Source organism: Pipistrellus hanaki (genome assembly GCF_964339955.1).
Source record: "Pipistrellus hanaki genome assembly, chromosome: 17".
Classification (NCBI taxonomy): domain Eukaryota; kingdom Metazoa; phylum Chordata; class Mammalia; order Chiroptera; family Vespertilionidae; genus Pipistrellus; species Pipistrellus hanaki.
In genome coordinates this window covers 46,443,905-46,456,544 of record NC_140519.1, presented here as the reverse complement: position 1 = coordinate 46,456,544, position 12,640 = coordinate 46,443,905, and the positions used below count along the sequence as shown (strand labels likewise).

General features: G+C 52.3%; 1 protein-coding gene across 3 annotated transcripts in view; it reads left to right on the top strand.

Moving 5' to 3' along the window:
- ADCY8 (adenylate cyclase 8) overlaps positions 1–12,202 on the top strand; it is a 131,641-nt gene extending 119,439 nt beyond the window's left edge. For all 3 annotated transcript variants that reach the window (XM_084864641.1, XM_084864640.1, XM_084864639.1), the window contains 5 exons: positions 2,341–2,499; positions 5,252–5,398; positions 7,682–7,774; positions 9,482–9,596; positions 11,629–12,202. In XM_084864641.1, coding sequence (XP_084720767.1) covers positions 2,341–2,499; positions 5,252–5,398; positions 7,682–7,774; positions 9,482–9,596; positions 11,629–12,113 — 999 coding nt within the window. In that variant the 3' untranslated portion in view covers positions 12,114–12,202. The remainder of the gene's footprint in view (positions 1–2,340; positions 2,500–5,251; positions 5,399–7,681; positions 7,775–9,481; positions 9,597–11,628) is intronic.
- The last annotated feature ends 438 nt before the right edge of the window (positions 12,203–12,640 follow it).

Sequence of the window (12,640 nt, the reverse complement as noted above, 5' to 3'; positions counted from 1 at the left end):
TTTTTTTGGAGTTTTAAAAATCCATTTAGTTTTATACTTAAGTAAAGCATTTCGTGAAACAAAAGTCGAGTTTGTAAAACAACATATAATTTTAAAAATTTGAATTCTATCCCTTTTCCTCCACTTTTTTCCTTCCCTTCTTCATCTCATTGGTAATGATTTTTTTACTTTAATTTTCAACAAATAAAATAAAATCCAAGAGAGAGAGAGAGAGAGAGAGAGAGAGAGAGAGAGAGAGAGAGATATCTAAATACCTCCCTTCCTGAGACCAAAGGTGGCACACTGAACATGCATTTCTCCACCTTGGAGACAGTCCATCAAAGTGCAGAGAAATAGTCTTCATTTCTTTTTATAGCTGCAAACAATAGTTCATTCAACCAGCAAAAGGAGCACTTGGGTTGTCTCCAGCTCTTGCTATTACCAATTCCGCTGAATAGATAACCCGCTGCCTCTGTCACTTCACATTGTTGTCCCCACTGAGACTCTCACGTAAGACAAAGAAGTGAGCTGGATGTTTTTAAGCCTTTGAATTCAAGGCACCCAGCCATGTATTTAACAGTGTGGTATGCTATTCAACAGCCCACGACTTTGAAATAACGACATCCGCCAGGCTGTGGTAAATATGTGAGGTGCTTTAGAAAGGACGTTGTCCACTAGCCAGCACCAAGGGGAGCTCGGACAAGAGGGAACGAATGGGTCTGAGGACCTACCAGGAGCCACGTGCTTTAGCTATAACTTCCTGTGGAATTTAGCTATAACTTCCTGTGGAATTCCTCTGCTAATCTTGTGAGGTCACTGGTGCTCCTCCCACTTCCAGGGATGAGGCACCTGGGATGACATCACCAGCGCAGGTGGTGGTATTTGAAGTGGGACCAAGACACTAATTCCTACTTGTCTTACAAGTAAACCCATGACCCTTTCATTGCGAGCTCATTTATTTCTTGCCTAGTGCAGGGGTCGGCAAACTGCGGCTTGGTTTGCCGCTTTGCCGACCACTGGGATAGGGGCTTAATCACAAGGAACAACAGCAGCCTGTAATTATTGGAATTGAGAGTCTAGGTCAGTGGTCGGCAAACTCATTAGTCAACAGAGCGGCAAACCGAGCCGCAGTTTGCCAACCACTGGCCTAGTGAATGGACTTAGCACCACTTAAATGTTCACTTAAAAATGGCTAAGATGGCCGAAACCGGTTTGGTTCAATGGATAGAGCGTCGGCTTGGGGACTGAAGGGTCCCGGGTTCGATTCCGGTCAAGGGCATATACCTTGGTTGCGGGCATATTCCCAGTGGGGGGTGTGCAAGAGGCAGCTTATCAATGACTCTCTCTCATCGATGTTTCTAACTCTCTATCTCTCTCCCTTTCTCTCTGTACAAAATCAATAAAATATATATTTAAAAAAATGGCTAAGATGGTAAATTAGGTTTATGTACCTTATCACAATTTTTAAATAATTTAAATGTTATAATAAAAACAACATGTGTATACATAGATACATATGCATGTGTATATATATATATATATATATATATATATATATATATATATATATATACAGGTGTGTGTGTATGTGTGAATGGCTTCTTAGCATACTGCTCAGGAGAGGGGGGATTTTATTTCATTTGTAGTCGGCACTCACAGGTGCTCTTCGTACATCAGATGATTTTCTAATCACAGTATGCCTGAAGGACCGCTGAGTGAGGTCCATCCGCTACCACCATTATTCAGAGTCTAGGGTTGGGCTCTGGAGGGAAGCCCAGATCCTGGCGTCCCACTAACAATGTGTGACTTTGGCCAAGTTACTTCACCATGTTTGCTTTCATTTTCTCATAGGATTCATCCTAATGATTCCTGTGAGGGCTTTTGTATGAGTGAAAGAAGTGAAGACGTGTGTGTTGCTTAGAACAATGCCTGCAGTAATAATAAGCACCATCTAAGTGTCATCTGGCTTGATTACTGTAACTTCTCCATTGAGTCAGTCAGTACTGACGGAACACCTGCCCTGGGCCAAGCCTGTGGCTACATGGTAAGGACGTAATGCTGAGCAGGGGAAAAGACCCTGACTTCATAGCAACTGCTAGCCAGTAGACGACATGGCCATTATCAGATAATCACACAAACGATTTTAGTTACAGGTCCCATATGCCAGGAAGGGAAGGTACACAGCCTTGTGAAATCTGACCATCCTCTGATTTCTTGGGTCAGGCAAAACGCCTCCCCAAATGCCCAGCTGTGGCTCTGTTTTGCTCATGAAGGTTCCTGTGAAGCTTTCCCCACCTGCCACGCGTGGGCCTGAAAGCCTGCCTGCCTGCCCATTTCCCTCTTCCTCTCCCTGAACTGCAGCTGGAGTACACGGCCCGCCTGGACTTCCTATGGCGGGTCCAGGCCAAAGAGGAGATCAACGAGATGAAGGAGCTGAGGGAGCACAATGAGAACATGCTCCGGAACATCCTGCCCAGCCACGTGGCCCGCCACTTCCTGGAGAAGGACCGGGACAACGAGGTGAGCCCGGCTCGTGCGGCCGGGGAGAAGGGGTGGTGGCGGGTGGGGTGAGTTGGACACATGGACCCCAAGCTTGGGGAAAACCCCCCTGTCCTGTGAGCATGTGGCTGTGGAAATCATGCCTGCCACTTGGTGCGAGGCCCCCGAGACTGCCCAGCACTGTGACCTATACACACCGCCTCCCTCCATATTGGTAAGAGGGACAGAGTAAGATGTCTGTTGCAAGACTGAATTGGAATTGTAAAGTCTGACAAACGGGTGAGCACACATCACCTGCTTGTCAGTGGCTGGCAACAGCAGGTGTGATCAGGGGAAACGCTCAGTGGCTGGCTGGCTAGCTGGTTGGTGGGTTGGCTTCTTGGTTTTAATCTGTGATTGGATGCCTGTAAGCACGGAGTAGGCTCTCCAATGTATCCATCTCTATCCTGCCCCTTCTGTTGCATAAAGACTTTTGGGCTTGTGACCCTGGCCTTAGGATGAAGCTGGCTGAGACCGAAGGGTCCCTGTCTCTTCCAAGCAGCCACAGAATGGCCATGGGAAGGAGCTGAGCGAATGAGTAACCCGCTGCTCGAACAGCCAGCTCTTGGTGAACCGGGGCCCTGGACAGTCTCCTGGGTGCAGGTCAAGGCGTCACCCACCCTCCTCAATGGATGATGCTCTCTGGAATTAGGTTCAGGCCTGGTTTCCTCAAGGCTCCCTAAGGTCTGGCGCTCTGTGGCAAGAGCCTCGTGACAAAGCCAAGAAAGCAGAGGGAATGTTGACGTGGGTCACCCATGACCTCCAGAAGAAGCAGGTAACACACTGAGCCCTCCAAGGAGAATGGAAAGGAGAACCGCTTTTCCATAAACGCAGTAGAGCCACCGGGATCTGGGGGCCTCATCCGGAAAGGATGGCAACAGCCAGGGATGCTGAGACCCCAGGCTGTCAGCTGTTTCCAGGCCCCCATCACTGAGGAAATACCATCCTTGCTGAGTGGGTGTGAGAATTAAAACAGGTGGGAACACAGCCAGGTGTGAGGCAAGTTCGGTACAGAAAGGCCATATGATGGACCTGGAAGACTGAAGCCCTGGGTTCAAAACTGACTCCCCCTCTGGCCCCCTCTGAGACTATGGACAAGTGATGAACTCTCTGGACCTCCTTTTTCTCACCTACAACGTAGTACAACTTCCCTACTGTATCCGATTGTTAGGACATTTACATCTGTGCATACAGTGCTTACACGGCTAATTCTAAGAGCGCACAGATTGTCAGCTGTAATTGTTTTTTTATAAATGTGGGCCACCATTACTTCTGCTCCCTCCCAATCCCAGCCCCAGCCCCTACCATTCATTCGCCCATTTGCTCAGCAGATGCTTTCCGAGGGCTGACCATGTCTCAGGCATTGTTCTAGATCCTGGCATTCAGACAGGGAGCAAAGAAGAGAGTCCTTGCTGATAGGAAGCCATACAACCTCGTGCCCGGAGAGATAGTTCTATGAGAGCAGAAGCCAATCGAGGGCTACAGTATTGAAAAGGGGTGGCATTGACATTGGGAGGCTTTGGATGCTGTTCTCAAGGAGGTGACATTTGAGCAGAGACCTGAATGTCATGAACGGATCCAGTAAGACCAACAGGCCTCAGACCTAGTTTCTCCCTGCAGAGAGAGGGCTTGACTTCATAGAAGAAACACAGGACTTCAATCGGATGGCCTGCGCCAGGAAGGACCAGAGATAGCTCCCTGAGCAAAGGGGAACCGAAGTCTTCCTCTTGGCATGGGGGAGGGAAAAGCATGGATGCTCAAACCCTCTCCAGAGCCCAAACATGTACCTCCAGCCAGAGGAGGGTGGCAGTAAGGCAATAATAGCTTTTCTATATTCATTGCTCCCTCTCCAGCTCGCACTATTTTTATCTTCTTTGAGCCCCAAATAGCAAGAAACAGATGGCACACTCAAAGCAGCTGATCAGAGCCAGTGGAATGATGGGCTATCTCTAACAGTGGAGGCAGGTGGCTGGAGCACTTCCGGGTCCCCTGGAAACCCTTCCCTTCCCTCCGCTTACTTGGGTGGGCCGCATCAGTGACCCCGCACACCCTCTGGCACCCAGCTGAGGGTCATTAATAGGGGTGCAGTGTAGACCAGAGGGAGGAGAAGGAGAGTGAGGTCAGGATCTCACTTTGGTCCCCTTTCTTGGGGTGAGCTGAAGCTGTCACTGTCCGTCCCCAGAAACTGACAGCCCCTCTCCAACCTCAACTCAGCCCATTCCTCCTGGGCTCCTCTCAGGCCTGTGAGGTGGGAGGACAGGGACGAGAGGACCACCTAAGCCAAGAGGAGAGGCCTCAGAAGGTGCCAATGTGCCAACACCTTCGCCTTAGACTTCTGGTCTCCAGAATTATGGGTCGATGGCAATAAATCTGAATGTAGACAAATGTATGAGTATTGGCATGCCAAGAGCCTCAGGTTTCTCAGTGAATTAAGAGATCGTCTGAGAGGAATCAAGTGAGGGCGACTCTAAGGAATGGGGTGAGGGTCTGGCCATTGAGGACAACAGAACAGGAGGCTGGGGACAAAGGATGGGCAGTCAGAACTCTGAGCCCAGCTACGGTGGAGGCCATGCATTTCAATGGTCCCGGTCCTCGTGGTGGTGACACTGTGATTACGGTGTGGACATGGCAGTGTCCTCTCTGGGGGTACTGTGCTCAGGTGCACAGGGAGCGCCCTTGCAGAGCCTCGCCCCTAATGACTGTCTCTGCCTCCCCTGTGTGTCCCTCTGCCCAGGAGCTGTATTCTCAGTCCTATGATGCCGTCGGTGTGATGTTCGCCTCCATCCCGGGCTTTGCGGACTTTTACTCTCAGACCGAAATGAATAACCAAGGAGTGGAGTGCCTGCGCCTGCTGAATGAGATCATCGCAGACTTTGATGAGGTAAACCGAGGCCTGGGAAACTGACAGTCACAGTGGCCAACGTTGTGGTCACAGCATTACTCTAGTTGTTGAGCCAAGACCATTACAGAATTCCAGGCTACATCATAAACACAAACGTGTCACCTGATCTAATCATCACAATTATCAGGAGATAAATGCTCCTGTTTCTCACTGCGGGAGGGGGAGGGGGATCAAGAACACCACCCTCAGAGGCGAGGTACATTGATCCGGTGTCACACAGCTAGCAAACAGCAAGACCGAGGCTGCTCAGGCACTAGTGTCACAGAGACTGGGCACCGATGAGGACATTTCTCCATCTGCTCAAAGTGCCAAGGGCAAAGCTATCAATTGGCGTCTGGTCAGAGACCTGAACACAGATGAGCACTCTAGACAGGACTGTCTTTGTCCAGCCTCCGTGTGTGAAGAACACCTAACATGGGGGAGGGGGAGGGGGGCTTAGTTCACAGTCAGACTTGGACAAAATTGGGCCCGGAAGCTCAGGAGAGTAAGTGGGCCAAAGCCTGGGAAACAACTCACTAGCACGTTTTTCAATCACAAAACATAAATTTGAACTAAATGCGCATCTCTGTTCCCTGAATTGTAAACACCTGCAGTCTTCCCAAAAACTGAGACGGAGGACAGCGCCCCTAGTGGTAGAGATGGGTGCTCGTTTGCAGAGGGAAGCTGGTGAGACTAAGGGAGGAGATTGGTCCTGGAGGCTGTCATCTTTAGAACAGGGACTTTGGAGCGGGGAGGGCGGGAGGGGAGGAAGTAGAAGAGAAAGGGCAGAGAAAGAAGAAAAGGAAAGAGATTGTTGTGGATGAGGAAGAAGACATTTCCTGGCTTGCCAGCCCCAAGCGCTGTGCACTCTCCCTGGGTGACCCAGACGTGCCTTGTTTCCTCGGGTCAAGAGCGGCCTTCCAGGTTCTGCCCTGGCTGAGCCCAACCCCCGACCCCACTTCCCCCAGCCCGGGGCTCACTGCTCCTCTCACTGAGCCGTGACCACAGGAACCTGAGAGCAGGCCAGTTCCTTCCGGGCTCAGGGGAAAGCGGGCCTGTGCATGGAGCACGGGCAATGCCCGTCTCTCACCCACACCCCTGGGGGCCAAGACTGAGGAGTCCCCTTGCCTCTCCCTGCACCACGCAGATGAGTGAATTAATAAAGAGGCGATTAGGAACCCATTATGCCCGCAGACGCTCTTAGCTGTACAGTAGATAAGTGTGCTGCGTGGATATTGGATGACATAATGAACTCCTGCTGCCTCCTAACCGACTTCAGAGGGGGAGGCAGCTTTGCCTGGGCCTGAAATTGGCCCTCAGCCAAGCAGTTCTGAAGAGAAGAGAGGAGGGGCGAGTCCCACCCCCCTCTAAACCCCCTCAGGAGGCAGGAGAGGGAGGTGGGCAGCCCAGGACAGGCCGAGACCTCTGGGCTGCAGTCTCAACTGCCAAAGGAAGGGCTGCTCAGAGGCCAAAGCTGCCTGGCAGTGTCTGAGGGCACCTGTCAGTCACGGCCTCAGGGTGAGGAAAGGCAGGCTGCCCGGGTGCACTTGGCAGACGCTCAGCCAAGGCAAAGCTCAGAGCAGAGGCTTCTCTTTAGCTCAAGACACAAAAGTGATGAACAAAGGCTACCTCAGCTGTGAAGCATGTTGCACGTGCATACACACACACACACACACACACACACACTAAAGCAAATCACAGAGGCACCTGCCTGTGTTTTCCGTGTTCCCCAGAACAGTTTCTCTGGAGCTGGAATTTTCCAAGGCTCTCAGCACCGGCTTAGTTTTGAGAGGATGTCTATAGACTCTCCACTGCATCCTCTCCATCTGCCTGCCCGCCCCCAGCCCCAGGCTGGCAGGAGCCCCTGAGGATCTTACAATCTTAAAGGGAAGCAAAGAGTTGGAGAATCAGGAGCTACGTCCAAGAGCTGCCAACAAGAGGAAGCAAGAGGCCAGAGTTTACACTTGGCGGAGAAGGGTTCCAAACACATGTTGAAAATAGGGCCAAAAGATGTGTTGATGGATTGCAGGTTTTTGTGATTTCTTCAGATTAATAAGATAGTTTTGTCTATTTTGAAGATTCATAGCAACAGATTTATCCTTGAGTTTCTGGTCACGCCCATCCTGCGTTGGGCACTCAGCAGGTGCTCAGTAAGTCTGCGTTGGCTCTCGGAATGAGCCGGTCGGAGGGCATCTTCGGTGTGAGCCAGGGGGCTGCTCTCAGAACCCCCGGGCTGCTGGGGGACGCACAGCAGGACTAACGCCGTCGCCTGGTCTGTTCCAGCTGCTCGGCGAAGACCGGTTCCAAGACATCGAGAAGATCAAGACCATCGGCAGCACCTACATGGCTGTCTCCGGCCTGTCGCCGGAAAAGCAGGTAAGTTTGCTCTTTGGACTCATCCACAGCCTCCGGCAGGGGCCTCCCTGCTGTCAGGCTGCCGCGGGCAGGGAGGCTGCGGTCACCAGGAGGCTGGGCAGGGTTAGGGAGGGCATCCCATGAACCGGGTACTGTGTGACGCATCTTGCTCTGGAGCTAAGCAGAGCCCACTGGGTGGAGCGGTGCTTCTTCATGACAGAACCCTCTCGGCTTCCTCATGAACCTCTCTGTTCAGGTGATGGACAAAATCAGGGCCAGAAGTTCCCTGGTTATAATTTAGTTGTGGGTGCTGCTAACCCCCTGATCCTAAACTGTTGTGTTTTTGTTGTTGTTGTTGTTGTTCTTGCTTTGGTTTTCTCCTCCACACTCAGGACCAAAGTAGCATGTAATAATAATAACAATAACAACAACAACAATAAAAGTTCCCGCTCTTTGAGTATGGCCCATGTGCCAGGCACTCATGTTAAGCAGGAACACCGACATCCACCTGCCGGGGTTAGTGGAGGGATCACCCGAGATAATATCATGCTCCCACACAGGTCCTCAATCAATGTCACCTGGACATGAGTCTGAGTTACTCCAGAGAAGGAATCCTCATCCCTTCTCTCATCCCACCTTTGCTTTCTTTCCAACTGAACACCTAGAACTATTCCAAGGGTAACTGTCTGGCAAGAAAACCATGCTAGGAACTGGTCCCTGCGCCTGGCGCTCCAGAGCGGGGGACCGAGGACAGCCTACGGCCAGGTCTGGCCAGCCAGCTGTGCCTGCAGATCAAATGTCACCGAGCACAGCCACACTCACTGCTGTACTTTGTCCACGGCTACTGTCAAACTGCAGCGTCAGAGCCGAGTAGCCTCACCAGAACTGTGGTCCGTGAAGGCTGAACTCTGTGCTGCCCGGCCCTCTCCCAACCCGTTTGGCAGCCTCGGCTGCATCAGAGCCCAGAGCTCAACCATCCACTCCCCGTGAGGCAGGCAGGGCCAGGTGCTCAGCGCGTTTTATAGATGACAGAACTCAGAGAGGCTCAGAGGCTATGGAGTTTGGAGGGTGAAGCACCTCAAAGGAAATAGACACAGTTCCTAGAGTGGAAACACTACACATATGTAAATAGGAGCATGTGTATACACATACATGTACACACACACCACAACACTACATATATATATATACATATATACACACACACTCAACACTACACATAATGTACCTACACATATACACATATGCATACAAACAGCCAACACTACACATATGTACATATTAGCATGTGTATACACATATATAAGTATATACACACTGCAACACTACACATAATATACATATATACACACACACTACACATAATGTTCCTACACACACATATGCATACACACACACACACACATATATATACACACACACATGCTTACAGACACACCCCCACCACTACACATAATGTACACACACACCAGTGAGCATGGACAGGAACTCGGCCACCCGCCTGAATAGACAGGGGTAGGTCTGGGAAAGAATCACGAGGGTCCACACCTATTGTACTCTCTCTTGCAGACCCCCTGTTGTCCCATGTTTGCGGACATGGAGGGCCCGGATGTGCAGGGAGCCGCACACCTGGTGCTTCCTCTAAGGGACGTGGGTGGGTTAGGACGCAGGGCAGGCCCCTCGCCGGCACGCATGCTCGCTGGAGAGTGAGTGCCGCTCTCTCCGCAGCAGTGTGAGGACAAGTGGGGACACCTGTGCGCGCTGGCCGACTTCTCGCTCGCCCTGACGGAGAGCATCCAGGAGATCAACAAGCACTCCTTCAACAACTTCGAGCTCCGCATCGGTGAGTAGCCGCAGTGATGGCAGCTGGGCCCCTGGGCGCCTGGCCTGCAGCATCCGGCCCTCCCAGGCCTGGGCATCGAGCCAGGGATGCTCTTTCCTGCAAAATGCGGCAGGCTTGGTGTGACCTTGCTGAGGACGGGGCCAGGGTCGGAAAATGCGGCAGGTTTGGTGTGACCTTGCTGAGGACGGGGCCAGGGTCGGCTCAGGCTCCTCCGGCTGCCTCTCACCGAAGATGCCGCAGGCCAGGCATGGACACTGGCCCGGGTGCAGACATACAAAGAGACACCTGACCGCGGCAACCTCTCTCCCACCTCCTGCCCCGCATCCCTCCCACGTGGGCCTTGCTCAGAGAGGCAGCTGGCTCACCAGTCATTTCATTCTGACTTCTGTCCCCCAGAGCGGACAGGCGCTGTACTGGTCCTTCCAGATAAGGCCCTCAGGCAAAAGCAGGAGCCTGCTCCTGGGGATGTCAGGCCGGACAGGCAGAGAGCAGAGCCTCCGGGCACTTCCCTGTGATATAGCGACCATGCAGCGACAGTCACTCTTTATCGTGTGTATCACATGCCAATTTCTTCAGCGTCTCTGCTGAGCCTTGAGGGCCTTGTGAAGCGCCAGGTCTGGCCCGCATTCCCATTTCACAGACACATAAACTCAGCCCGAAAAGGGGGGACTAAGATCGCACAGCCCAGATGTCATCCCGGCAGCATCTCCTGGGTGTCTCCAGACCAGCAGCATTCTGGCTGCCAGGATGCTATGGAAAGCCATCATGGCTGCAGCCCTGGTGTTAGATCCCTGGCTGCTGCACCGTTTTACCAAATACCAAGCTCCCTTCGCAGCTTTCGAGCAAAAAAAGGTCAGGAAATACCAACGTCTGACTTGTCTGATCTGAGGAACGCTGCGTGCCTCTGTTCACTGCACGGAAAGGAATCACGCTTTATGTTTCTGATCTGTGGGCGGCGTATTCCGGGCTTGTTCCAACATCCCCCAGGGCCTTTGCGTGTCTTTTCCGAAGTCACAGAATCGGAGTGGGAAAGCAGAGCAGAACTCCAGGCCTGGGCAAAAGGGTCTTCTCCGTAAATCCGGGACACATCCCTGGGGTCAGGGCCAACCGGGGTGATACAGGGTCCTGCTGGCATAGTTCGGGTCAGAAAGCTATCTCCCCAATGGGGCTGAGCTGGGGGTCCTCAGTGGCCAGTTCTGTGAGTTCGGGTGAGTCCTAAGCCTGGCGTCCCACAGGCTGAGCTAAGTCAGCGTCCGTGGGAGAATATGAATCCTTTTCTCTCGAGCAACCACTGGCTGCCAGGTACTGGCTCTGCTTATATCACCTCATTTCATCTTCCTTTTATTATTTCCACTTGACAGATAATAAAAAGGTGAGGTCCACCTGGCCAGTGGGACTCAGTGGTTGAGCATCGGCCTATGAACCAGGAGGTCACAGTTCCATTCCCAGTCAGGGCACATGCCTGAGTTGTGTGTTCAGTCCCCAGGGTGGGGCATGCAGGAGGCAGCTGATCCATGATTCTCTCTCATCATTGATGCTTCTTTTTTTTTTAAATATATTTTATTGATTTTTTTTTTTTTTTTACAGAGAGGAAGGGAAATAGTTAGAAACATTGATGAGAGAGAGAGAAACATGGATCAGCTGCCTCCTGCACACACATCCTACAGGGGATGTGCCCGCAACCAAGGCATGTGCCTCCAACCGGAATGGAACCCAGGACCCTTGAGTCCGCAGGCTAACGCTCTATCCACTGAGCCAAACCGGTTTCGGCTCATTGATGCTTCTTATCTCTCTCTCTCCCTCTCCTTTCCTCTCTGAAGTCAATAAAAACACATGTTTTTTTTTAAAAAAAAAAAACAGATCCAGATCAGTTAAGTGACGAAGGTCACATGCCTCATGAGGGACAGAATTGGGACCATGGTATCTGCCCGCAGAAACCACACCCTCCGTGATCGCTACCCCGGGCGGGTGTGGCCACCCCGTGGCCGTGCATCCCTCTTCCCTCACCTCCCGCCGCTCTGGTTCCCCGCAGGCATCAGCCACGGCTCGGTGGTGGCGGGCGTCATCGGCGCCAAGAAGCCGCAGTACGACATCTGGGGGAAGACCGTGAACCTGGCCAGCCGCATGGACAGCACGGGCGTCAGCGGCCGGATCCAGGTCCCCGAGGAGACCTTCCTCATCCTGAAGGACCAGGGCTTCGCCTTCGACTACCGGGGCGAGATCTACGTGAAGGGCATCAGCGAGCAGGAGGGCAAGATCAAGACGTACTTTCTCCTGGGCCGGGTGCAGCCCAACCCGCTGATCCTGCCGCCGCGCAGGCTGCCAGGCCAGTACTCGCTGGCCGCCGTGGTCCTGGGCCTCGTGCAGTCGCTCAACAGGCAGCGGCAGAAGCAGCTCCTCAACGAGAACAACAGCTCGGGCCTCAAGGGCCACTACGCCCGGCGGACTCTGCTCACGCCCGGCGGCCCCGAGCCCGGCGCCCAGGTCGAGGGCCCGGACAAGGCCGACTTGCCATGAGAGCGTTTCCTTTGTGTTCCTTTTTTTTGTATTTCTTTTATATATAAAATAAATATACGAATAAAAATGTTTAATTTTTTTTAGAACAAGCATGGTCTCGTGGGTCTTTGAAGGCGCTGGGCCGGACGCACAGTTTGCGCTGCTCCTCTGCCCACCCCGAGCTGACGGGTCATCTCTCCTGTGGGTCCGCAGAGAAGCAAAAACAAGGCCTGGTTCCTGGATCACAGCCGGTGTGAGGGCAGGACGTGTAAACAGGCTTGATCGGATAGAACCGTAGTCGGCAAACTGCGGCTCGCGAGCCACATGCGGCTGGCTCTTTGGCCCCTTGAGTGTGGCTCTTTCACAAAATACCACGGCCTGGGCGAGTCTATGTTGAAGAAGTGGCGTTAGAAGAAGTTTAAGTTTTAAAAATGTAGCTCTCCAAAGAAATTTCAATCATTGTGCTGTTGGTATTGATATTTGGCTCTGTTGACTAATGAGTTTGCCTACCACTGGGATGGAATAATCAATGATAGCCAGCAGGGGGC